The sequence below is a fragment of the Neurospora tetrasperma genome (genome assembly GCF_000213175.1).
Source record: "Neurospora tetrasperma FGSC 2508 unplaced genomic scaffold NEUTE1scaffold_1, whole genome shotgun sequence".
NCBI classification, from domain to species: domain Eukaryota; kingdom Fungi; phylum Ascomycota; class Sordariomycetes; order Sordariales; family Sordariaceae; genus Neurospora; species Neurospora tetrasperma.
In genome coordinates, this window is record NW_009799099.1 from 5042436 (window position 1) to 5069152 (window position 26717).

The 26717-nt window shown below is 49.8% G+C and overlaps 6 protein-coding genes across 6 annotated transcripts; 3 read left to right on the forward strand and 3 right to left on the reverse strand.

The window, feature by feature from the left end:
• Nucleotides 1–6725: 6725 nt before the first annotated feature.
• On the forward strand, nt 6726–10614 carry NEUTE1DRAFT_144641 (uncharacterized protein; the record flags this gene model as incomplete). Its single annotated transcript, XM_009850211.1, has 6 exons — nt 6726–8214; nt 8312–8790; nt 8905–8934; nt 9021–9202; nt 9273–9618; nt 9739–10614. 6 exons carry the CDS (start codon nt 6726–6728, stop codon nt 10399–10401), a joined length of 3189 nt encoding a protein of 1062 aa, XP_009848513.1.
• A 1228-nt stretch (nt 10615–11842) lies between these two features.
• On the forward strand, nt 11843–13089 carry NEUTE1DRAFT_144642 (uncharacterized protein; the record flags this gene model as incomplete). Its single annotated transcript, XM_009850212.1, has 1 exon — nt 11843–13089. The coding sequence occupies one exon, from the start codon at nt 11877–11879 to the stop codon at nt 12957–12959; it is 1083 nt and encodes a 360-aa protein (XP_009848514.1).
• Nucleotides 13090–13325: 236 nt separating this feature from the next.
• Nucleotides 13326–13961, reverse strand: NEUTE1DRAFT_128056 (uncharacterized protein; the record flags this gene model as incomplete). The annotated part of the gene is made up of 3 exons (XM_009850213.1): nt 13326–13654; nt 13735–13845; nt 13934–13961. 3 exons carry the CDS (start codon nt 13959–13961, stop codon nt 13326–13328), a joined length of 468 nt encoding a protein of 155 aa, XP_009848515.1.
• A 248-nt stretch (nt 13962–14209) lies between these two features.
• NEUTE1DRAFT_128057 (uncharacterized protein) lies at nt 14210–16933 on the forward strand (the record flags this gene model as incomplete). Its single annotated transcript, XM_009850214.1, has 2 exons — nt 14210–14502; nt 14554–16933. The coding sequence occupies 2 exons, from the start codon at nt 14355–14357 to the stop codon at nt 16782–16784; spliced, it is 2379 nt and encodes a 792-aa protein (XP_009848516.1).
• A 387-nt stretch (nt 16934–17320) lies between these two features.
• Nucleotides 17321–18663, reverse strand: NEUTE1DRAFT_144645 (uncharacterized protein; the record flags this gene model as incomplete). The annotated part of the gene is made up of 4 exons (XM_009850215.1): nt 17321–17825; nt 17976–18101; nt 18368–18452; nt 18659–18663. 4 exons carry the CDS (start codon nt 18661–18663, stop codon nt 17691–17693), a joined length of 351 nt encoding a protein of 116 aa, XP_009848517.1.
• Nucleotides 18664–24270: 5607 nt separating this feature from the next.
• NEUTE1DRAFT_58823 (uncharacterized protein) lies at nt 24271–25095 on the reverse strand (the record flags this gene model as incomplete). The annotated part of the gene is made up of 2 exons (XM_009849082.1): nt 24271–24967; nt 25028–25095. The coding sequence occupies one exon, from the start codon at nt 24960–24962 to the stop codon at nt 24525–24527; it is 438 nt and encodes a 145-aa protein (XP_009847384.1).
• Nucleotides 25096–26717: the final 1622 nt, after the last annotated feature.

The following is a 26717-nucleotide window of genomic DNA, read 5'->3' on the forward strand; positions in this document are numbered from 1 at the left end:
TGAAGCGGTGTCCCATATATACCGGCTTTCGTGTCAAATTTGATGGGATGCTTGGGGTGCTTCAATATCTGTTCGACAACAGGAGATTGGTGACGCATAGCAGCGTAATGCAGAGCCGTCCCGTACACACCGAGATGAAGGCTTGAAACGTCCCAATGAGCCAAAACTAATTCAAGTACCGAACTCCACTTTTTCCAGAGCAGCGAAGAGATCAACTCCTTACTTGACGGCCGGAAGCCACTCTCTGACTCCTTTCCTATCACTTCAAGGAGGATAGTCATGGCGATGTTGGTATTTAAACTTTTGATGGCGAAACGTAAGTACTGTCTTAGGTTCTTGTTCGACGGGGTCATCCAAGCCGAACTGTGTTGAGCGAGTTTAGCCAGCAGCAATTGTCCACACTTCACTTTTTTGTTCTTGATCGCCAGATCAAGCGCAGATAATCCAGAGTCATTCAGTGCCTCTAGGTTGGCCCCCGCATCGATCAAGACCTTCATCGATGAAAGAGAACCCGTGCGGGCGGCATCCATGAGAGGTGTAAAGCCCCCATTATCCGGACAGTCAAGACGGGCGTTCCTCATCACAAGGAGCTTTGCCATGTTGACTCGATCACCAAAAGCCGCGAAATGCAATGCAGTGTTCTTGTATTGGTCGACAGCATTGATGTCAACGCCGTTGTCCAACAATAATTCCACCACAGATGTGTTCTGCATCCTTACTGCTCTTTGCAGCCCTAATGTCAGGCCTGAATGGGTAATACCGTTCTTCAAGAATGCCTTAACCAGAGTACACACAACGTGAGTCTGGCAGGGCGATAACGCTGCGTTAAGAGGAGGTGATTCATCGTCCTCATCCAGTCTCTTGATCAAATCATTGTCATGTTCCAAGAGCAGCCGTACAACACCATCATGTCCATAAAGGGAGGCATAATCCAGAGCAATCTGGCCCGAGTTGCTCTCAAGAGAGGGATCCGCTCGTTCTTCCAGGAGAAGCCTCACCAAGTCTTCTGAGCCAATCTCTGCTGCATGGTGCAAAGCCGACCTTTTCGAGCTATCCACGAGGTTTACATCGGCATGCTTTGCTATCATAGCCTTGCATATCGGTGCATAACATCGGCGTGCGGCCAAGAGCAAGGCAGTCATCCCAGAGGTCGCGGCGGTGTTGAATGGACAGAAAAGCCTCACTGGTTCCTCTGCCCTTCCGCCGCTGGAATCATTCTTGGTTGCAGGTTGTTCTGTATCCGAATCCGAATCGCTATCTGACTCCGTTTCTGGGTAACTGTCCGTGTCTGTACCGTCCGAATCATAATCTCGGGGGCGGCGGGTGGCCGTCTTTGACTCGCGATATATGGGTTCTCGTAAGGGCACTGTCGTGTATGTTACCTGTCCTTCCATTCTGTCCACGAGAAAACTTGCTACCTCGGAATGGCCCTGGGCAATTGCGAGATGTAAAGGTAGAAAGCCACTGGAGTTCTCCATGAGGGGATCGGCGTGATGTTCTAAGAGAAGTCTGACTGTCTTGATGGAGCCGCCGCGGCTAGCTAGATGGAGAGCAGAATTGCCTGTGACATGGTGTTTTGCGTTGATATCAAGTTCTTCCTTGGTGAGGAGCAGGCGCACTATTGTTGTGAACCCATTCATGGAGGCCAACATTAATGCGGTCAATCCTGACTCAGCACAACAATTGATACGAGCACCAAGCTCCAATGCCTTTTGGACAACCTCCAGTTGCCCTGAAACTGCAGCCAGGAGGAGCGATTCACTCTTCAGAGACAGTCCTCCAGTACTGATGCCATCATCTACACTGTCACCGACTCCTGTCAGGACTTTCTTAACAATTGGCAAATCTCCAAGCCGACTCGCCCTATGTAACAGGTAGCGAGCGTGCTGAGTTCTCCCCAAATCGGTGAGGATGGAGTCAATGATTTCTGGGTTCCTGGAAGCAATGCTGTAGAGAGTCATGCTTGGGGGAAGCGAAGTGAAAAGATCCTGTAACTTTCCATCAAACAAAACATTCGTGTGTGGCGACGGTTCTAAGAGGGCTCGCGCAATAGTCTCCGTCTTGTAGGTGTGGCATATTCTCTTGGGCAGTTTGCAAAGAGCTTCATACAGAGAACGGTCGCCTTCATCGATTGCTTTCAGTAACAAGCTGTCGTAGGCACTGTTCCAAGTGTCCAATCGAGTGGCGAGGATCGTAGAGAGGCAGGCGGCCTGTCGGTGCGAAAGGCTGAGTTGGGATTGAACTATGCCCGGCAGGGCATCGGACTCAGGTGCAAGACCACCGACCACCTTTCCGTTTGACAATTTAGCGGCCGAAAACCTGACAAGTTTGAGCCATTTCTCTTCCTCCGCCGAGTTGTTGAGAAATCCTACTATGAGACTTTCAAGGGAAGTAGTACCATTTGCTGCCAGTATAGCGTCGTGGTGAACGTTGCTGCTGGAGTCTGGCGTGAAGGAGTCCGAGTAATGTGTTGCCCATGACGCAAATGCATACGGTGCCAGTGAGCTTTGCCGTACCATTGTTTTCCCATCAACCTCCGTGGCACCGGTGTCAGTTTGTCTCAGAAGTTCGTACTTAATCTGCAGAAAACAAGAAAGGGCGAGATGACCTGATGGTGAAGATGCCAGTATGGGCTCGAGATTTTCTGGATTCTTGAGAAACTGACGAAGCCGTTCATCAAGTGGAAAGACAAAGCCGTTGTCCACTACTACAACGCCAGGAAGAACCTGCACAATGTCCCTTGCCACCATACGGCGCAAAAGGGTCGGGGTTCTTTCGCTGAAATTGTGAACATCTTGCGCTGATTGCGGTGCACTCGATGAAAGAACTCTGAGTAACTCCGGCCCAAGGGTCAAGTCAAAGTCAACAGCTTCGTCCAGTTGCTCGAGAGTCAGAGGACGGCTAGCATTGTAGATCCACACAAGAGCCACCAAAAGCCAATGACCATGACGACGTATAATTCTTGCGATAAACCTAGCCGAGCTTTGATAGAGGGGTAGTGGTTGTATCGGCGAATCTGCTTCCTTGGATGCCTGTTCTAAATAAACCAAAAATTGCTCGGTTTCCGACGACGATACCGAGTTTTTCAACTTCTGAAAGGCCTCTGACTCCGCTTCCTTATCAAGGAACAGCTTTGATGGCGTGGTATGTCCAGTAAGCCAGTCTTTGATGTCGTGGTCAAGCGCAGTGGAGATCTCCGCACTTTCTATCCTTTCTGAACAGAATTCGGGCGTGTCAGACCGTGAAGCGTCACAGAAAACAGGCTCTTCTTGGCTGGATGATGTTTGCAAAAGAATGACGGTGACTCGGGTGTCTGTCGATTGCACAATGCTGGAAAGAGTGGAGAGAACGTCCTGTACTAGTTCCGAGGGAGAGCTGATGGTGATAACGATATAGACCTCTCTGTTGACATTCTGGCAACAAAGAAGCTTGATGAGCAGTGCCCGTAGTTGCTCTGTCAGAATAGAGAGCAATCTTTGGCCCCTTGTGTGCATTATATCCAAGGGATCAATGTCCAAGGTCCGCGCTGCCAAGCTTGGTTGTTGGGAAAGGAGTCCTGCACACAACAAGCCATAGGCTTTGCATGCCGTACGGGACCCCGGGCTCTCACGCTCAATATCCGCAGCGTCAAGATAGAGTGTGATAGGAGGAAAGAGAGAACTTGTGTTAATTATCTTGGAAAGACCCGTAGCGAGGGCAGTACCGAGTACGTCAAGGCGGACGGAAGAATCCGGCATTAGTAGACGAAGGAAGACTTGACGACGTGCTGATGAAGTACACCATCCTTTTACAGTCTCTCTCGCGAATATGCGCTCGACAAGGTTATGGTAAGTCTGACGAGAGCGTGGGGTTGTGCATGGAAAGCCCGGATCCAATGCCTGAATTAACTCCTTGTAAGCACTCAGGCTACCTGCGTGATCGAAGAAAAGCTTCAGCACATGCGTCCATAAGTTCCATTTGAAGAACTGAGAGAAGTCTGGTAGAGGTAACCTACGTGTATGGGCGTCTTCAAACTGTATTCTCCAAAACTCTCCTTCTTCAAGCCCAAGCGCCTCATGGAGTTGCAAAAGATGCCTGTCCAAGCCTACGAGAATTTCGCCTGTAGCGAAAGTTCTGGCGCAAGACTCTCCGACAATCTTTGGATGTATTGAGGTCATGTTAGTAAGCCCATCAAAGGTTGATGACTGAATAATAAACCAAACTATACTGACCTGTGAGTGCGGTGAATTGGAAGCGCACTTTTGGAAGCAACTGATGACTCGGTAAGGCTTATCGGCTTTCTCAAACCTCTCAGCAACATTTGTATAGACCCCAGCAAGTGCAACCAAAAATTGTGGTGACAGGTTGGATTGACCTTTGTCCTCTCGACATGTTTGGACCAGGCTAGATAGGATGGTTAACGATTCCGATATGTCTTTGGCGCAATGTAATGATCCAAAAAAGGCCTGCATGAGTTCATCGTCAGCACTCAGTAGAGGGAATCCAGTAACCCAGACTATAAGGGCCATATGTTGAAAAGGCAGGCAGAGATAATACCATAGCTAGCCCCAGCCACTATTCCTTTGCGGAGATAATGTGATGCCATATCTGCTCAGCCCGAGGTAGGAAGTGAAGAAACTAGCGCATACTTACGACCAAGGTTACCCGGCCAAACAGTTCGTCATATCGATGAAGAGGATCTGTACCTGCTAAGAAGAGGGCCTGGAACAGAGTACAGAACGTATTCCAAGGTTAGCCACTCAGTTCATGTACATCATTTGAGACAAAGGGAACATAGTATACGAGGAGAATGACCGGAAACCAGGGACAAAACCAAAAAGAACGTGGATACAGATCGGTTAGTTCATGCGGTACCACAGTCCGATGCAGCTGGAGGTAAAGCGTGGGAAAATGCCCAAGTCAATTACGTACTTCCTTGACGATCGTTGCGCCTATGTCCACCGCACATATGACAATGCTGGACGAGGCATTATAGCTACCACGGCTCTGTCATGGCTTGTTAGCTTGCTCGGTGATCGAGATTATGAGCGATACTGAGCTCAATTCGCACTTACCTGTCGCATGCTCACCTGTTGCATGTAACAAAGGAACTCGTGAGCAGAGCGAGTTACCGAGTCCTGCAGTTTGGCAACATGAACAGCCGCGAGTAATTCGGATGTGTTATAGTGAAAACGATTTGAGTCAATACGAACGCCCGAAAGAAACCCGTCTACAATTTCGGGGATGTCCGCAGGAGAAGCATACTGCTCTGCAAAGCCAGAAACATTGAAAAAGCTTAGTAAAAGGGCGGCCAGTTAGCCTCAACGCCAAAAAAAAAAAAAAAAAAAAAAAATGTTGGGGCAGATGAGCTCCCGTGAGAAACGTACGTTAATGTGGTTTCGGATAGAGACTTGAAGGTTGTAGGATCTCGCGCCAGAATACCAAGAGACACATCATGACTTTGCCCAAGGTGTTGCCTGACATTGTTCCTGTTGAGATCTGGAGGATCCATTGTATATTGTCGCCTGGGTCTCTGGACTCCTGATCGTTCCACGATCCGGAAAGATGACTCCCTCCGGATAGTTTCTGCTTTGCCCTTGGATCTGATCGTGGAGACAGAAATAAAAAAAAAGCCGGAAGGTGTCAGGTCAGAACCGACATATAAGACAGCGGGATGTAAGGTAGATGAGAAAACCGCCGGGATATGAGCAACTCACTGCCAGAAGGTAACGCAACTCGGGCCTGTTTCCGTGACAAGTTTCGCCCTCGGACTGCAAGATTTCTTGGGCTATGAGGCTGTAAAATGTGCAGGCCGCGAGTGATAACTTGGGTCGCATGGAGAGGATTCGATGAAGGACAGATTTGCAGCAAACTGTGGCTAATCTTGACTCTTGCAAGTGAAAGAAAACAAGTATGGAAATGCAGGCAAGTAGTAGATAGAGCTGAGTCGAACGTTGAGATGTGTCTCGCGTACGCCCCGGTCTGAGTTCGGGTCGTGCTGTATGTGAAAATTGAGCAGAGATACTGTGCAGAGGTAGAGTCGGCTCCCGTCCCGTCAGCTTGCGGCACTGCGGCCCCCGCCTGCGGGGTGTGCTTACTTCAGAGGGAGAGGGAGTATTGGACATACTTGCATATCATCCCGTGGTCACTGCAAACAAAGGGTTGGCAAGTGGATGGAGCAACGGAAGTTACACAGCACATTACATATGCAGGTAGGTATAAACGTGTGTAACCGCCCACACGGCTACTCCAGGAAGGCGCGGTAAACAAAAAGTGTTCCATGTACTACCCTACGTACCTTATAGCCATCCTTGGCCACACTATCGATGGCACTGCAGGAATATCTCAATGTACTTGTACCAAGGTTGCAGTCCCCACTTCGTATCCGAGCAGAGCAACAGCCCAAGGGGAAGTGAGCAGTTTCTCGACGGCAGTGTCGCCTCCTTCAGTCCCTTTGGACCCAATCGCACATGGCGGCAGAGCTTCATTCTTGTGCTGACCAGCCGTGCCGATATCCTGTTGATGGAAAAACCCACCTAACATCCTAACGGATTTCATTGATCTACGTCCCCAACGTGAAGCCTCATCGCCCTTTTACCGCGGATTCTCTGTTTCTTATACCCATCCGTTTACCTCTGATCTCCCCTCTCTTCAAACTGCTTTACGAAACTTCCCCTCCCACGGCAAGAACCACACTAGCAAACTCATACCTTCTATTGAACACTCCTCAGGGCAAAGAGGCCAAGATGAAGCCACTGGATCGACACGAGGGTGACTCCGACAGCGACGACACAAATAGCCAGCCAGATCAAAGTGATCGGAGCAGCAGTGATTCTGCCTCCGAAGGCGGGGGCGATCCCGTTTATTTCCCCGAAGAAGAAACACCGGTACCACAAGCATCAACCGACCCGACCACGCTCTGGCAGAACATCACCAATGATCCAGATTTGAGGAAGCTTCTGAAGGATTGGGATGAGGTGGAGAAAACAGGCAAGTTGGAAAAGGACAACAGTCAGAACCAGCCGGCGGAACTCGCCACGCCAGACCAAGCAAAGTTGGAGGCTCTTCGACATGAGAAAGAAGAGTTTTATCGTCCCGAAATAACGAAGTGCATCCAACAGTCATTCATCCACACTGTCATGGAACATGCAACCGCGACGACTTTACAGATGACATTATTCCTCCTGGGTCTTATTCTGGAGCAGGAGCCTGATCAAATCTGTTCATCACGCCATGCTATTCCCATACTACACCAAGCCATAGATGTTGAAGTGAACAAGGAACCGGTCCGCTTTAGGGGGTTCACAAGTCGAATTTGCAAGCTGGTTGATGATTCAAACCGGAGCGCCGCAATTGCTATGAGGAATGCGAAAGAGGAGAACTGCCTTCATCTTGTTGTTCGTCACAACATCCACGACGCTAAAGGCATCATCTCTTCTGTCAGTCCGAATTCACAACCGAACGCATTCACGCAGAGACGCAAATCAGCCGCTAAATTGGAGAATGGGAACACGCCACTGCACGATGCACTACACTTCGAAAGACTCGGAAGGCGCACCATTCCATGTCAGACGAAAGAACTCAAGCAATCAGATTGGTGTGACGAATGCAAAAGGGCCGCAAAAGCGAACAAGTACCTTCCCGAGTTCAAAGGGTACTATCACGGCATCATTAAGGAGCTGGTAAAAGGATACCCCGACGTACTAAAACAACACAATTCTGCAGGACACCCTCCTTACACTTTCCATCTGGAAACGAGAACGCAGAGTGTTGAGAGCTTGAAGAGACTGTCCCAGGACCCACCGACAGCAACAACAACTCTCACCAACAGCAAGAACAAAGGGGCTGACGGCCAGGCCAGCCGACCTAAAGCGAAAGGCAAATCAGGCAATGATTTCAAGCTTGGTCCCCGAGCTAATAGCTGGAGGCTCGACAAACCGCCGGAAAAAGATCATCCCAACGAACCCATCAATTCCAAAACACGTACAGAAGAAAAGCACATGGGCACCACGGCTAAGGATCCGAACGCAGACGAAGATGGGCAGAAAGAATCCGAGGGAGCAATTGAGAAGCACAAAGAGCCATGGCAGTATGATTCAGGCTCTTTGGAGAACTCGGGAAGAATTGTCAGTTACCTGGAGAACAACATCCATGATATGTCTGGAGGCTACGAAGACATGATTCGCTGTTTTTTTCAAGATACCGACACGAGGAAGACCGAGGCGCAGAATAAACGTAGGTGTCAGCTATATTGGATGGAAAGATCATTTATTATCCCAGCCGTAAACATACCAAGATGAACCGGGCTGACACGATAATGGCCGGTATACAGAATCCAGACCAAAGGACTGCGTCTTTCGGCTCCCGACGCGGGTTACGCACAGAACAACCAACAATTATGACTTCTTGAAGTTTGAATCTCGCCTTGCGCTAGTGTCTCTGAGCCTCCGCCCCGAACTACTGGACAGCTCTAGTAACGTGGTACAGTCCAAAGACCAGCTCAAGACCATCGCAGACAATGACGCAGCAAACATCATCAAAGTTTTTCGATGGCTCAAGGACAAAGGAGTCACTAAGATCCTGAAGCTGGTGGTTGACGACAATCCTGATCGGGTTTGCAGCGAAGAGGCAATCGAAAAGTGCCTCGAGTGCATGGATGAGATCCGATTTCTGGACTGGGATAGACCAGACCTGGCTGTGCCCACCATTAAGAAAGCTCGACGTCTAATCGAGCTATCCCTCTACTCGACTGGAACGAACGCTGTTCTGCATCACTGGTCAGACCAGAACGGCCTGGTCCAACTTCCCAAGGTTTGTCCTGATCCAACTTCGAATGTGTACACTTGAAGAAGCCGTCAAGCTTCTTTCATCTCTCGCTTTTCTCACTGCTTCTGCCGATTTATAACTAACTGAAATCGTAAACAGTTAAGAAAGATCGTCGTGAGAGCCGAAGAGGTTAGTGAATCCAACGTTGCCGGGATTTGAAAGGACACTGATCACGAACCTGAGCTGATTTTTTTGCCATGGTCCCTGATACATAGGGGCTTGAGACTCCTCAGCGTAACATTGATAACCTCGACAAGTTCAAGAAAAGACTCAAAAAGCGATTTAAGACGGACAAGGGGCAGGAGATTGATGTTGTAATTGACAAAACTGATATGGAAGGTTCGGGTAATACACCATCTGGCAAGGACAAGTCTCAAGGTTCTCCGACCAAAGCCTCGTAAGTGATTGTCCAGCTAGAACCACTGGAATTAGCAGCGGGTAACTTTTTACTGACACACATACCACAGAAAACACGCGGGATTCGAAGCGGCAGGAAAATTTGCGCTGGCTCTCAAAAACATGCAGCGGGCAATCAGCACCGGGAGGAAAGTTAAGGTGGCCCTGATGGATGATGGCGTCAACCCTGAATACAGCGACTTGGGTACCCATCTTGCCTGCAATGGCTTTCCGCAAAGCTCCTTAGACGGCCGTCTCGCCCCCTTCTACACCTCAACAAAGGGACATGGTAGCAAGATGGCGTGGATTATATCTAGTCTTTGCCCGTTCGTGGAGATCTTGGTGGCGAAAATCGACAATCAAGATCATCCAGGTGACCTTCCAAATCCCGAGCTAGAAGTGGACCAAGCAGTCTCGGTGCGTTCATTCTCTACCATGACCCCTGAGTTGCTGTCATATTACGTTTTTATTTCTTCATCGGATGAGTGACGCCTAGATTATTTCACTGACAGTATAACAATGGGCGCATACGTATAGGCAGTCAGATGGGCACTGGACGAAGGTGCGGATATTATCTCAATGAGCTGGAACTTCAAAGTGACACCTGAAGTCATAGACGAAGCTGAATTGCTCAGGAAGATGCTCGACAAATCCACAGCCGTGGTGTACTGCGCAGCTAGGGACAACAGAGGCAGTGACCCGGCCGACACGCGATACTATCCAGCCGAGTGCGAAACGTCACAGAAGGAGTCTCTACGAAAGATCGGTGCGGCCACCACCTACAACTTGCCACAAAAGTATGTTACGCCTGACAAGACCGACTACATATTCCCAAGCGAGAACGTCCTTCCTGGTGCGGCTGATTCCGATGGTGGTAACTCGGTGGCCACCGCTGTAGCCGCCGGGGTAGCTGCCCTAGTGCTTCATTGTCTTCGAGAGGACAAAGCTCTGGATCGACTGGTGAAATCCGTCACACCAGCCAAGCTCCTAAACAAGGTTTTCACCAAGTTGCAAGACTCCGGCACCAAATACGTCGACCTGGCGGAACTATTCACATGCAAAACTGGCGAAGTTCCCAATCCTAGACTCCTCGTGAACAGGGTACTCGTGCATGCCGGATTGATACATCCGGATGTGGAAAGCTCTGTGTTGAGAGAGACTTCTCACAATAAGACGGACTTCTCTAGTTACCTTGGGTAGAAGAACACGGGAAGGGCTCTCAATGCACGGACATATTTGGATAGTAACCTGAGTATCGATGGGTCCTACTCATATGAGAGAATACCAGAACCTCGAAATGGCTGCGAGTAGATGTCCCAGGGCAGGAGTGAAAGGTACTACAAAAAAGAGGGGGGCCCCGATGTACCTCAAACAGTGCTTTCCAACATCTGACTGATGAGATAATCTGCCCTTCCTAGTTTGTGTTCTTCCGTCCCCTCACAGGCCGCGGGACCTAATCTCAAGCAGACATGTCTCGCTTTCCTGGACGCCCAGAACTCGAAATGGGCAGTTGTCAAATCATGGGAAGGTGGGGGGACACTCGCTCAGTGAACCAATCCAATTTTTCTAGCTTGGCGCGTCTTGTATTCGGGATACATATTAGGCAAGAGCTGACAGTTATTGGATGGGCGAATTCTGCAACGCAGGCGGAACCGTGTCGTAAGGCGCTACACAACTCCGGACACATAACCATCACTCTTGCCCTCCACACAGCCAAGATACCCCTCAAAGGAGACATCGGTAGGCCTATCTGAACTTAAGGTAACGATGCCTTAAGGCAGCAATACACGGGAGACTCCTCATCACATGGACTCCCCGTCTAGAATCCCGTCATGAGTGCAGCTGGGAAGGCGCTGGTAGGGTATCAGGCTTCAGTAGGTATTCAGACACCTTTGGAAGGAGGCTTGCGCGTAAGGTGGGATACAGAATGGAAGGTCATCCTCAAAGCCCCCCTGCAATATTCTCTTTCTGAACACCTCTATGTCTATCATCCTCCAATGGATATAAACACTGGATCTAACAGATGTTGTTTTCTGTTGGTTTTCACCCACTCGACCGTGGCGCCCTCCACCTTCGGTTCTGGACCCTACCCCGCCGCGAAGGCACTGTAAGCAAAATGGTCAAAAGGTGGGAGAATATGCATGATAAGAAGCTGAAAGATGCACCTGCCAGATGTGCGTGTTGATGGAGCCCGATGCATGATAAGACAGATGTCGCTGGAAGAGGACTGCTATTGGAAGGAGCAGGTACCAAGCAGGTCAGGCTGAGCAGAGATGGGCCGGTCGTGACACCTTCCTGTGTCCGGTGAGACATGCAGCTGCGGTGGCTTCAGCCGCTTGAAGAAGCGGGGAAGTGTGGGATGCATGCTGATTTGCTGTTGGGACTCAGGAGCCTCGTCTGCACCTGCATCTATTCAAACAGAGCCGATGGTGAATACATACAGAATCGTCAAGCTGATGAGCCTGATGGGCCTGGTTGGTACCCAAGACAACCATGTGGGAGAACGCCGCCTCTTTCTCGATGGGAGTTGAGGATTCATCATATCGAACTCCTCCTCTGGCCTGACAATCTTCATTGTGTTCCATGTTTCCGTCTGCTTAGTAAATACTCGGAGTTGTAAGAGTTACTCTTCCCAATTCTACACTGACCACGACTCGCGAGCTAACTCTGGGAAGATGGATAACATCGACAACTTCACCTTCGACATCCCTCTCTGCGCTTCAAACGATGAAGCAGCTGGCTTCAAGATCCGGAACAAGGGTCCCTACCAGGTCAATCGTCAATACGTTACCGGTTCCGACAGGAAAGGCACCACCGTCGTCCGCGGCCGCCTCGTCCACGTTGTACACGGCTTCCACTCCATATCCTTTCCCTCACATCTCCGCCTCCAACCCGACGATTATTTCCGCAAGCCCGGTCTCGCCAACGGCAACCGCACGCCATGTACCCTCATTGTGCTGGAGTGGAACATGACTCCCGGCAGCGTCGAAACCCGGCACCGATTCCGCGCCGTACGCATCAGCCTTGTCTTCTTCGCCTCGGATTCCCGACCCGGTGTGCCACCGGGTGGCAACCTCTCGGCGTGGGATCCTGTCCCAAAGCGAATTGTGCCGTCTGAGGAGGATCCCAAGCTGAGCCGTTTCACGCCCGTCAGCGCGGTATCATCTTCCGAGCTATCTTTTGGTCCGACTGTCGGCTACGACGGCATCGCTTCGGTCAACGCAGAGTATAGCAAGGGCAGGAGCGTTGCGGTACAGTACACCGCTTCTGCGTTAATAACGGGCAAGATCTGTCACGAGGGGCGGGTCAGCGGCGATCCGAACGCAGTCCAATTCGTGTTTCTGGAGAACAAAGATGCCAAGACAGGGGTGCCTCCAGTTGTCCGAACGGCCATACTATTACGGCGCGAGGATATTGACCTGAAAGGGAGGTTTGCCATGACGGTCGAGGTCTCTACGGACGTCAACTGGTGGCAAGACAGCAAGGAAAAGATGCGCAGAGCGGTAGGCGCTAGGTTGCTCGATGATCCGGTGAACTTTGACCCGAGCGATCCGTACGTGTTACAGAATGGGGAGAAGGTAGAGAGAAAGAATTGCAAGATACGCGGGGTGGACTGGAGGAGATTGGGGGAGGTGAACTTGAACCAGTTTCTGGTGGATTATAGCGGACCTCCTCCCAGCAGTGGTGAAGACGACGACTCGGTCTCTGATGCTTCCGATGAAAGCGCAGTCTGGGAAGATGCCCAAGAGTCCCTGTAGTGTCACGGGACAGGCATGCAGGAGGGACGTACATCGAGGTGAGGACTGCATTGCATTGGACTGTACGTCGATCTAGGTAAGGATTGTGATCTATCGTTCGCTAAAATGCGCGGTAGAGACTGTCTTGTGGCGCGCTCATGACACTGCCTCTGCGATATGAAATATGAGAAAGCTCGCAATATCCTAAGACATATTATCCTTCATTCCAGGTTTTGTTTACCGTATCCCATCTTTCAAACTGCCAATTCTTGGTCCTTCAAACGCCAGATCCTCTCCCTCCCACCCCCATACATTCTGCTTCCCCTTCGCTTATCTAGTAAAGGTATTCTCCTTACTCTTAGACCGGGCCGAAACCCTCCTTCACACTCAACAAGTAGGGCCCGGAGGCCCACCAGATCCCCAATCAAAGCGATCACCGCAGTTACTGGCATCAATCTGGCTTGCCTCCTTTCTAGCTTGCTCCTCGTCTCTCATGCTCACGCCCCCACACTGCGTTTCTCCCTCGGCTTCCACATCGCCTGCGGTGCCATAAGCTCCGCCGCTGATTTCATCTCTGAGAGTCTGGCCCTGTGCTGCCGCTGAGCTAGCAATACCCTCAGATTTCTTCGCCAGGTGAGTGTTGTTCACGAAGTCCAAGATGTCCCTTCTGAGAAATTTGACCCGATTGGGGTCTTTATTTTCGATGAGGTCGTTTGCTAGAAAGATGGTGTCAGTACCTGTACCGGTATTTACAGCATAGGGAAAGAAAGATGGATCGGCATTCAGTGTCGCCTACCTGTCTTCAAAAGTTCTTTCAACGCCTCTTGAACAGTCGGAGGCTCTCGATGCCTCGATCTACGAGGGAACGTACTACCAGTCAGGGGCTCCTTTTTGCAGGGCTTAGGTACTTGCAAAGTTAGCAGCTTGACAGCATTGGGGGGTGCCCAATCCCAGAAGTTTCAGAAGCGGGCCTGGCCACTTTGACAGCCACCTACTGGTCCGAATCTGACGTTCAGGGTACATAGTAATGTGATCCGCACACCCATAGGTTCATCCGTATGTAGGCCCCACTCTTCTCTCTGAATCTGGGCACCTGGCCGCCCCAGCCACTCTTTCGTTTGTGACACATCCTTTCAGTCACGTGCATTATGGAGCCTTCGAACACTCCGTGCAAGGCTCCCTTGTATTCTTGTCTTCTTCTCCTCTTCAAACTACTTGGCGAATGCAGTTATCATCCCATTTTACTTTCTCCAACCAAGCCGGCAATCAATCATTTTCCTAACCTATTGTTCCCAACGTCTCAACCGTCCGTCGATCTGACAGTTGACCACGTGATAATACTAGACGCAACATTTCACGAAACGCGACCTTCGCCCCCTTCCATAGCCGCGTCTCAAGAACATCATCACCATCGCCATGACGGATCGACCTCAGTCAGAGATCATCCGAGAACATCCCATCGGCACAGGCCTAGATGCCTTCCGTGCTTCATTCGAATCAGTTTGTAAAGATAGGGGCATCTCCTGTCCTGCGCTAGACGCGGTTAGTCAGCTGGGCCAACAAGGTGAGTGAGACAGGCCTATGTTGCCGAGATGCCCATCTAACCATTGTTTAGATTTGCAGAATCTTGCGTTTAGGCTTCTGAATACACTCCAAATCCTCCCTATTACCTCTCTTCTACGTTCGAATACTGGCCGTGGTACCCTTCAAATCGATCTGTTGAAACGTATACCCGCCCTCATCTCCGACGACTTGTACAACTTCGACTCGGACCAATTCGAACCACTTTTCAATGCAGTCATCACCAACAAGCCCGACGATGAGATCTGGCGCCAAGTGTACTGTGCCGTTACCGAAGCCACCCCGCCTCCCCGACCAATAGTATTTTCCTTTCTTCAAACTCCGAAGTCTTTCAATACGAACAGTTTTGCAAACTCCTCCGAATATCGTAGGCATGTGGACATGGTCCTCAAGGATGAGCTCGGCGCTATGTACGTCGACCTTCCTAACTTCCATAACATCTTTTTCGGTCGGGTGGCAGGTCTAAAGACAGCATCAGAGGCCGTCTTCAACAAGTGCATGGAGGGCAGCGAACCACTCTTCCGTACTGGTTGGCGCGGGTGGCCGACAGATGCGAACCAGGACCGTGTCCTGGCCTGGCTTGCAGAAGTGAGCGAGAAACTGGCAATGTTTGCAGAAGAGTACACCCCGACGCCGACGCCGCAACGAAGGCTGCTAGTACAACCTAATAAACCGATCCTCGGCTCGAAAGCGGAACGCAAATTGGACGTCGGCTTCGTGGATGACTCAAAGGGTGGAAAGGATACTCAATGGAACTGGTCGCATGTCCTCGTACCGGGCGAGCTGAAGAGCAATCGTTCGGCCGATATAGCGTCAAACGCGTGGCTCGATCTCGGGAAGTACGCGAGGGAAGTATTCGCTGCTCAAGACACGCAGAACAGTCGTCGCTTCGTCTTGGGATTTACTATCTGTGGGTCACTCATGAGATTATGGGAGTTTGATCGGCTCGGGGCCATCGCATCCAAACAGTTCGATATCAACAACGAGGGCTTACAGTTCGTATCAACGGTCCTCGCCTTTCTCTGGATGAGCGAGGAGGAGCTTGGGTTCGATCCATCCATCATAAAGGAGGATGACAAGCAGTTCGTCCAGATCAAGAGGAATGGCTCAACAGAGCGTCTCATCATTAATGAAGTAATGCTACGCGCACGTTGTATATCCGGCCGGGCAACGACCTGCTGGAAGGCCCATCCCGAGGGAGACCCGCAGACGCCACTAGTCATTAAGGATTCCTGGCAGTACCCTGAGCGCGACGAGGAAGGGGAGCTGCTGCGAGATGCGACCGATAAAGGGGTAGTGAACGTAGCTCGATACTATCACTACGAGACGGTCCAAGTGCGCGGAACCGATGACGATGTCCGAAGCAACGTTCGGGGAGGAATGGATGTTAGTACGGCGAAGAACTACAGGCCGGAACACTCGACGCCGTCGACCAGGACGGCTACGGCTAGTGCCTCACGGAAAGGCCGCAGTACTAGCATAGCTGGCAAGAAACGGTCATCTAGCCAAACCGACGCCGCTTTACCCTCCAGCAAGCGATCCTATACGGTATCTCCGACCAGTGATGCGCTGCCGAATCGGGTACATCGGCGAGTCATTCTTCGCGATTATGGACAACCCATCTATAAAGCAAGCTCCCGAGCGGCCCTACTTGCTGCGTTGAAAGGCTGCATTGACGGACACGAGTCCCTATGGAGAAAGGCCGGCCTCCTTCATAGAGATATTTCCATTAATAACCTTATAATTAATGAGGACGATAACAACCCTTCCTGGCCTTCGTTCTTAATCGACCTAGACCTTGCTGTTAGAAAGGAACGAGAAAGTGCCTCCGGAGCAAAGGGCATGACCGGCACTAGGGCGTTCATGGCAATTGGGGTCCTTCTGGGCGAACAACATTCCTTTATGCACGATCTGGAGTCGTTCTTTTGGGTTCTATTCTGGATCTGCGTCCACTACGACGGGCCAAACGAGAGCAGAGTTATTGAAGAGTTTGACCAATGGAATTATATCCGCCCGGTAATGTTGGCAGACTTGAAGAAGGCGAAAGTGGATGATGAAGGAGATTTCATCAAATCCGCACAAGAAAACTTCACGTTATACTACCAGCCGTTGATACCTTGGGTCAACAAACTACGGAGAGAAGTATTTCCGAATGGTGGGAGGTGGAAAAAAGAGAACGAGGGATTGTATGATCGGATGAGGGGGATTCTTGGGGAAGCCCGAGAGGATCCAGAGGTATTACGGAGAGATAGCTTCGCGAATTAGTGTAATCAGCAGAGAATTATATACAGTGATCTGCGTGCATGGAGAAGTAATAGGCTTTCTTTTCATGTATGATTATGGGGAGGTAATCAGATACTACTATATAGACGGTGGGGTTTTAAATGGTCTATAAAATCATAAGTCTTTCGGAGGAAGCGTTGCGTCAAGTTTCTAACAAGCGGAAGCTTCAGCTTTGAAGAAAAAGCAAAAGCCGCCAAAATGTGTTGTCAGTAAAAAAAAAAAAAACATTCCTAAGGGTTTATGCCTATTTAAAGGATACCATCCATCCAGTACACCAGCCCCCCTATACTCCTTCACAGGAAAGTGTTTCTTTCCATCCTTCTGTCCTACGCCCTCCATTCTCCTTCCCTTTCCCGCTATCACTTTTTTCTCCTGGCAGTGATTCTCAAGACGTCCAATCATCTCGTGTGACGAACGGCAGTCTGATCTGCCTAAGTGGGATAGCTGAAGGTTGATACTATCAGAAGACGTTCGGTGAAGCCAAAGGGTTCACAACAAGTATGGTAGCGTTATACTAGTCTCGGTGATAATGATCAATTGACTACTGTCGAATTATCTGACAATCTGAGTTCTCCAGTCGTCCCTTTATACCTCCTCGCCCTATTGCAAGATATCTGTTTCTGGCTGTTCACGCGAGCGTGAACCCCTATAGTGTGGTGATGGCTCACTGGTGTTGTTGCTCACTGTGAGCCCTGCTCACCGTGAGCCCGTGCGTCAGTGAGCCTCTGCATGCGTCTTTTAGGCCGATGCCTACCCTTCTGAGGGTTACACTGGTTACTGCGAATGAGCAGTCGGGTCCCGATGGCTTGGTCAGCCCTTGTGTCGCTTGAGTTCGTAACATCTCGTCCCCCCCTCCCCCCCAACTATTACCTCCAAGATGAAACTGACTTAGTAGTCAAGCTCGACGAGGTAATCGGCGAGCGCCTCGACGGTCGCTGCTGCGTTGCCGGCCTGAGTGTTCTCGTCGTGGTGGGCGATGAGGATGGCCTGTTTCGTCTTGGCGATGACGATACCGGTCTTGCCCTGTTTGGCGGGAGAAAATCGTCAGTAAGCTTGAACATGCGACGTTTGGAGACGTGGGGGAGCTCTGAGCAGAACTCAGCCACTTGGCTCGGCGCGAGAACGAGGCATAATATGGGGGATAGAGAAGCAGAGGTATTGTAGTAAACGCACCTGACGACCGTAGACGGAACGATCTTCGCCCCTAAAGACAATGTAGCGCTGACCGCCAACGTGGAGACTGCAAGCGTCGGCGAGGGTGAAGAGGGCGGCGATGGACTTCATCTCATCGGCGCTCACCTACAATACGTTCACATGCCATGTTAGCTTTTCCTGGAACATTGGTGCCCATCACAGCATCGGAGCTTCCCATCCTAGCTGTCCCTTTCTCTCGCTCCTGCTTTCTGCTTCCCCGGCGTAAACAAAGCCTGCTATAGTAGCATTCAATATTCCTCGGAGATGGTATATGTCCGACCAGTTGTGCGCGCCGGGGAGAGAGAGATAGAGATGGGGGCAGGGAAAGGGCGGGGACAGAAAATCAGGGGAGTTGATATGGTAGGGCGTACAGTGAAGCCGGGAGACACAGCCCAGGTGCTGTCACCAGCGGCGCTGATGATGGCGGCCTGATCGACGTGGCCGGAGCTAATAAGTCTATATGTAGGAGGTTATATCTTAGCTCATCATGTCCCGTTTCATGTATAGGTAGTTCTCCGCATTCTCTCAAGGCCGAACAGCCATCGCCAAGGCGCAAGCAATCAAGCGCATGGCAGTCGATGGCGGCGGCGCGATTCGTTGTTCCAAAGGAGTGGGCGGTTTCTAATAATATATCGTACCTCGAGTCAATATAGGCTGCTCACGACATTTAAGAGGTTAGTTTGCATTCTCCCAGCTTCTGTCGAGGTGGGGTTAGGTATGAAACAGCTCCCAAGGTCGGGAGAGGGAGTAAGCGGAAATAGGCACTGATCTTGCCAGGACATTTTGTCGGGATGTGTGTGATGTTGGTGTGGTGGAAGGGATTTGGTGGTTGGTTTAAGGGAGGAGTGTTTCGATAGATAACGACGACGAGGAAGAACGGAAGCTGGCTTTCGGGCAAGGTTAAAAAAAGGGAAACCCAAACAAACGCGGTTCGGTTGGCAAAGGGGGGGGGGTCGGTGGTTTTGGGGGGCTACCTTAGGCGGCGGCGGAAGATAGCAGAGCGGCGACTGGATACCCGACCTTATGGATTGGATGCGAAAAGGGGAAGCGGTGACATGACAGTGGAGGGGAACGACTCACTGAAACCGGCGAGCCAGCGAAGGCCAGCTGGTAAACGGCGCCGGGTGACGGTGCCTGATGGTTGTAGATTCCCGTCGATGGGAGCTCTTGAGAGGAACCCCCTCACCAGCTAGGTCCCTCCTCGTCACTTTAGTGAGGTAGGTGCCCTGCAGAAGTTGGGCGATGACCTTGATACGGAGTCGCGGAGGGGCTCGGCAGGTGAGTATAAAGTATCTCTCTAACGTCTCTTGGTAAGAAGCTCAAGCCTGAATAGTTAGCAAAAAACTTTCTCAACCAAACACAGCGGCATTTCCAAGCTAGATCGACGGGAGCAACCGAAGTGATCAGCAGTAGACCCCTCTTCAACAGGTGGCAGCTTCTTCTTCATCAGACTTTGTTTGGGATTCTTCACCGTTCTTTTGCAAAGCCATGGGATTCCACGACCCATCTATTCCGCCTCATTGACCGCCGAGACGGACAACTTGAAGAGTCTGCTGTCAGTCTGACACTAACAACAATATGAAGATATTCCCTGATGTTGTTCTAATGCCCCTCATTCATCTTACGCACCTCCTTCTATAACAAAGCACGCCGTTTTCTGATAGTACAAGAGAGTCTGTATATGACGCCAGAAGGGTCAAGCATTGATCCATCCAAATGTCGTCCCAACAACAAGCGGAGCTCTTCATTTAACCTAACAACTTTAATAAAGAGACGATAGAACCAAAGTGCCAACAACAGGCACAAGTTGCTAAAGTTGGGACCTGATACGCAACCATCACCAACGCCAATCTCGAATCTAAACTACGAAGTCCTGAGGTATACCCAGTTACTTAAAGGTATAGTGAAAACAAGCCGGTAGCCCTTATATCGTACAAGTCTTAACTCAAGAGCGTTTAATGTCCAGGGTTCCAGTCAGGCTATTCGGATCCGTAACTGACCACTTTAATATAAATTATAAAACTGACATCTTAGTATGCACAATAACAACTTACATTCCCCGGATAGCTTATAATATTGTGTCCTTGACCTCTTGCCAGAGAACTTTTTTGATAGGGAATTTATTAGTATAGAGGAGCGATGAGTCTGGCATATTTGAAAGCTGCCCTTCCACATATGCCCCCACGTTATCCTAGTTAGCAAATATGTCCACTTTGTGTCACAGGTTGACATTGCTTATATAGTGTGCATTCCGTGTTCTGCCTTGCAAGCAGAACAGCGGCCTATCTTTTGGTAGTTTGGCTCACTAGGTATATGCACCCTAGCCTGTCATACTTTGGAGGCGTCGTAGAAGAATTGGCTGATATCTGCAAGAAGTGGGTGGCCTTGAAGTGACAAATATTTTTAGGTTTAGGGAAGATCGTCCAAAATTGCCCAGCTCGTCCACCCATACATTTTGATGGTCGTCATTATCGAGCAACTCATCGAGTGCGTTAACAACGACGTAAACTCGAGTAAAGCCCTAAATGACTTCCCCCAACACCTGAGTCATTTCCTGACGAGATGGCCTGGTGCACTTTGATGCGTGTTTCTTATAGAGCGCTCTCACACCCGGCAGCAAGGATTCCATTGAGAGACACAGCTGCTTTGTGAGGCTGGAAAGAAGTTCGAGGGCTGTTTGCTCGTCCTGGCGTTTGTAGTCGCAGTATATATAAGCGACCTCAGTTCCACCGGCTAGAGAACGGGAAATACTCGCTAAATCTTCGATAACGATCGAAGATAAGATGGTCTTTCCCGCTCCTTGGATGAGTTTATCCTAGGAACCTTTCTGGAAGACAGACAGGGGTTGCATATCCGGCTGGGGCGTAGCAACTCTGGCGTTCCTGGGCGCAAGCTTTTCCTTGTCGATACAAGAAGCATCAGAATACTGGGCGGCGATCACGAAGAAGGCCATCCAATTGCCGTCACCGGCGCTCTCATCCGGGCCCTTTAGAGTGATAACTATTCACAGAACAAGTTGCATTGGCGTCGACACAATTTGGGATATGGATCTGACGACAAGCATCCTACTGCCTTGTCTGGGTGATTTGGGTTTCTCTCTCCTTTCTTTTTCATTTGGAAGACACCTTCTCCGGCGACTTACCATCCTTGACAATCACCCGTAACCATCTCGGGGGCTCTCGATTTGGAACGCTGATTGGCCTCAAACTGGTCCCTTGCATCCCCTGCCTTCAACCCCCTATCTTCCTCCTCCCTCAACCTTCCTCTTCCTCCCTTAACCTTCCTCTTCCTCCCTCAACCTTCCTCTTCCTCCCTCAACCTTCCTCTTCCTCCCTCTTTCTCTAACTTGCTCTTGCTCTTCCTCTCTCTATCTTCTCTCATCTATCATCATGGCACCTCGTCAGCTGGCCTGTATGTACAAAACTGCGGGATCGAATCAATCAACTGGGTTCAATCCCAACCAGGTATCGCAGCCTATTGGAGCATCGTCTGGTTATTGCGTGCAGGCGCCAGGACACGAGAGACTGACAGCCTCGCAAAGTCATTCGGCGTTGGTCCCTACTACTCCTTCTCCTCATTTTCACTGCCAATGCTCGCCAAAGCCAGACAATGGCGGCTATCAAAAGCTTATTTCACTGCCTCAGAAAGGCGCAACACATTCTCTTCTCTCTCGTTAGATTGGCGACATCCTTTACATCAAGCCTAATGTCAGCGTGCCACATCAACTTTTCGTCTTTCAAGGATCAAATGCAGCTTTGATGCTGCAATGGAGGACATGCCAAAAAGGCAACCAGAGGGTTCACTTCGGGTAGCGTTTGTTTTGATATCAAGGCTTCCAACCTCGATTTGAGCCAAGCCCCATGCAAGTATGCCAGGGGGCGGGTGCTGACACGGGCCCCCACCCAGGCTTAAAGCCATCCCGCCATACCGTCCGTCCACTCAACCCCCAGCATATGGGGGTAGCGACGGCGAGGTGCTTAGCTTGAAGCCATGCTTGAAGTAGTTGTGGTACGCGTGGTGGCCTCTGGGCTTCGCGTGCAGTATTAGCGTTCCTTGACATTGCTAGAGTATAACAGACGACAGGCTTGATCTGCTTAGTTCCTTAGGCATGCACTTAGTCAAGGCAGACAAGTAAAAAGACGGGCTTATAAATAGGGCACATGCATACTGTGAATGGTGTTGGAGGCTGCTGGCTTCTGATCCTAGAGCTGTGGTTGCCTTGTCGCTCTCAACGCCGCCGCCACTTTGTTTCGCAGCCCTGGCTATTGGGTTCCCCAGTTAGCTGGCTCAGGTCCGTGAATGGAATGTTCAAATTACTAACAGGAATGGGTGCGATTCTCACCAAATCTGTTACGGTTCTGCACAACCCATTAACGAAACCACCCACCACCAGTAATGCCAAGGAAATCAGGTCAAAATCAGGTGACGTGGTTGGACCGCTGACCTCGATAGAAGATAGCCAGACTCCACCTTTGAAATCTGACAGGTTGCGGGGGCAGCGGAAACCTCCGGACTTAGGCAGCTGCAGAGCCCAGCAAAGCCAAAGAATCATTGGAACCAATCAGTGGTGGTTCTCCCGAAAAGACCCGAGTGCTTTGTTCGTTCGTAGTTTGGTTCTTCAGCGTCTTCCTGCTCCGCAGCCCTGCCCCGTATGCAGCCAATCGACTCGTCTACAAAGGTGTTGGCGGCTGCACCCACAGTGTGTTGCAAGCCAACCACCATGGTTATGACACGCCAGGATGGAGGGGAAGAGGTAGGCTGATGCAGGCAGATGAAGAAAGTAGGCTAATGCAGGCAGATGAAGGAGGTAGGTTAAGGCAGGTACATGAAGGAGGTCCATCGTGATCAGTTTGTCGTAATGGGATCATCAAACCGTGATTCAACAAGACAAGAGCGAGAGATCAGTGTCAGGACGGTCAACTTTTCTCGTGATCCGCCCAATTATATTCATCTTCTTAGCGCCGCCTCCCCACTCACCGTAATGCCTCCGTCCGAACGGTATGGATATGGGAGGTGGTGGTTCAGTTTTTTGACCCTACCACGTGATCAAAAGACCTGTTTCCTGTCCTTCCCACTCCCATAGACATGCAGACATATCGCCTGACTAGTAGTTGGGTCGGTGACGACCAGCGAATCCCAGGTGTTGTATGTTTTTGTGAGTTTTTTTTGGGTGTTTTTGCTTGCTTTTTTTTTATCCATGTGTCTGATCGGTCTTATACAAACGCCTGAAACTGTGTGTCCTTTCGGTAGGCGAATGATGATGAACGTGTCTCGTAGTATGTAGACGCTTCTTTATTGACCAATTCTTTCTGTATCGGTTAGTGTAAGACAAAGATAGAGGTAGGTATCTGGTCGCACTTTCTTGCGCAGTGACAGACAACTATCGGAAGGCCTCGTGGTTTCTCATCCCGTTTACTTTATCCACAACACATTAGGCCGTGTCCGAGATAATTCAAACATTCTACCAACAGTACCTTTCGAACAAGGTGCTAAGTTTCATATCGAGTGCCGTCAGCATAGTAGGTCCCGGACACGATATAAGATTACGAACCCGGATCTCGGATACAGCTGAGTTGCTGAACACGGACACTCGTTAACGGCGGGCTAGGAATAGACTAGAACAGACTATAAGTCTATTCCGAATTGATCTACTACCTGGTATGGGTTGTGGTCTTGAGAGTGAGAGGGATAGTTGTGATGTTGAAAGGACAAGGTGGAGGAATCCCCCCATCGTTGTTCCAGCGTCCACTGTCAAGATGACGCTCAAATCCAATGACATTACAAAATCCCTCTTTCGATAAAGGTTCTCATGTATGCTATGAGAGGAGAGAGGGGTTGTAGTTTGACTCAAGAAGTACGTAGTAAAATGTACGGCTCCTTTAAAGGAGACATTGTGTCTGCGAGCAGACACAAACTTGATGACCAAATGACATCGAATTGTAGAGGTAGACTTGCCCTTCTTCCCCAATATACAGACTTACGGTTAAAAGCTTATTTTTGGAGGGAGGAACGCCCAAAAAACAGGTATCTACTACCTCTACGTTACCTCCATATCATACACTCCAATCCCCCCCGGACGCTACTATCCTCTCGACACTACTACCCATTAGCACAGCATCACATACCCGGAGGAGGAGCTAACAGTTTTCTCCTTCCAGGAACGCCGGTAGTACAGAAGGCAATGGGCTCTGAAGATCCAGAAGGCTCCAAGGATCATTTCTCAGCCCCTAGCCGAGGAATCTGTCTCGGACCTCTAACAACATCCTACTTTCGAAGGACTTGTCTCGGGTGCTGCGGGACAGTACATAGACAGAAACGCGCCAACCAAAACCAAGATCTCCCATATAGCAAAGCAGCTGCTCGATGGGGCGGTCAACCTTGTGACAGGTGTATAATGTTTGTAGTTGCGCGAGGTCGCGCAACAGAGAGGCCCATAGCTGCATAGGATACCTCTATGCTTTTGCAGCGGAACATAACTTTAACCCTACAAAAGCCGTGATTACCGCCCGCCCCCGCTAGACAACACGCTCAAAAGAAAAGCTCCCAAGCGGCCTTGGCTGTCATCCCCAAAAGCACAACCGAACTCGTGGCAAAAACCGGAAAGCGCAGAAGAACATTGTTGGTCGTAACATGTATCAAGCTGTGAAGGACTCGCAGACCCACGTAACCCCACGCCAAGCGTACGGTAGTCTTGTCCTTGACATCCATCAAGCTCAATGCAAGCAACACCGCGTAGAATTGGGTAGGTTGTTCCAGCAAATTGTTGAAGTTATCCGCCGGCCACTGTACGAAAGGAGGCAATTTCTCTGCTTTTTGCTGTTTGACAGTGTTTGGATCGAACGTGACGCCATACTTGGACAGCGCTGGAGTTCTGCGTATGTATAGCAGAGTTTCCATAGCAAAAGTCCAAACATTGAGGCCGACGAGGGGGCCAAGGAGTGGCTTGTTGACAAGGAGAGTCGACATGATGGCTATCCGGTGTTAGTTCTGTCGCTATAGGAGTAGATACTAGGGGAGCAGGAACGACTAACATGATTGAGGTGGGTGTGGAATAACTTTTTGGTAGAGGAGGAGAGATGGTTCAATATAAGAAGTGTCCAGGTAGAGGTGATGTTGCCGTGATAAATATATGGCCCATATGATTCATTCTGACTGCGAACCTCAAAGTGGTGCCCCGGAACTCTATATTATAGGTAGCATACAAGTGAATCCCTGCTTTCAGTATTAATAATCAAGCTACTTAGGGGTTGTGGTGCTGTTATGGGGCATTCTTGGTGGATACCTACCTAGATGCTCTATCTTATTATAGCAGCTGCTCACCAGAGCGCATGGTCTGTCCTATAAGAGTGCTCGTACCGTCAACCTCTACCAAGGTTGACGGATCATCGATCAATATCATACCAACCTAACGTCTATCTTGCTTACACTCAGTGAAGTCGTATGCGAGAGTCCCAGGTTGAGGCTCGCGACAGCTCTTATCTCCAGCTTCCTTTGACAAGACTGTCGTCAATCGTTACGCACTGTTGCTCTGTCCAGCAACCAGTTGCTCACTCTATCATTCTCTGTTGTCATCACTTGTAAAGCACATCTTCGCGTAACAGGTGCGGTTTGGTGGTAGGCGGGACCTTTTCTCAACCCCTGCTCAATAAGTAGGGGGGATTTTAATTCTGGGACAGACTTTTAATTTGGGACATCTGAACTATTAGGCTGCACTACAGAAAACTGTTAGTGGGAAGATGCAACAACGAAGACGACACCAACTATTTTTCTAAAATTCTATAAAAATTTGAAAAGAGAGAAGGCTTATAAAGGAAGAGGCTCTCCAAATTACATCAGATTTGGCCAGGCTGTTGGGGGGAAATTTCAATTGCAAGCGTTTCTTTTATTATACATTATTCTATACTCTCGCGCGACTAAAAGTGACGATGCCCCTGTTTGGCAACTATAAAAGGAGTTCGTAGTTATTGTTGGCCCGAATTATGAAAAATTTTATCCCAGAATAAAATTTCCCCCTCTTTTATAAGAGGGGGTTGACAAAAGGCTCCAACCAAGCCGCCTGACAACCCCCAAGTAATGCTTGTTATAGGGCTGTCACCTAGAATAGAACCCAAAAACCCCCCACGAATGTCCCTACATTCTTGTCTGTTAGTCTGGATAACAAACCTTTCCCTACGTACAGGAAACATTTGCAAAAATCGTGCAACACTTCCGGGAGCGAGATGCGGAATGCACACATGATACGGATGCAATGCCTCCATCTGCCAGAGCGTCTGGTGATCATGGGCGTATGTACCTTGGCTTGAGATGGCGCCACGTGATACATTAGACAGAATGCCGCGATTATCTGGTCTTGAGTGGGTGGTGTCGGATATTTGAGGCCAAACTAGCAAACACCGTGTAAGACGGCTCTAGCACATTAAAACGTTATCATTAATTGCGCGGCTGACGAAACGCGGATAATATTATCGTACACTACTATTGAACGGTTTGAAATTCGCTGTTAGTGTGTCTATGCCGAGTATGTGGACATTGTATCACTTACACCAAGACATATATGGTCATCAAGACCACGAATCTGAGGTCAAATGTTGTCACACTTTACTCCCTGGCCCTAATTCTAACTGCCCAAGCATTGCTGGAGAGCCCTCGTGTCAACAAGAGTTCTACTAATGAACTGTCACTTTGGAGAAAGGCAAATACAGAGAGTGTACAAGGTAACAA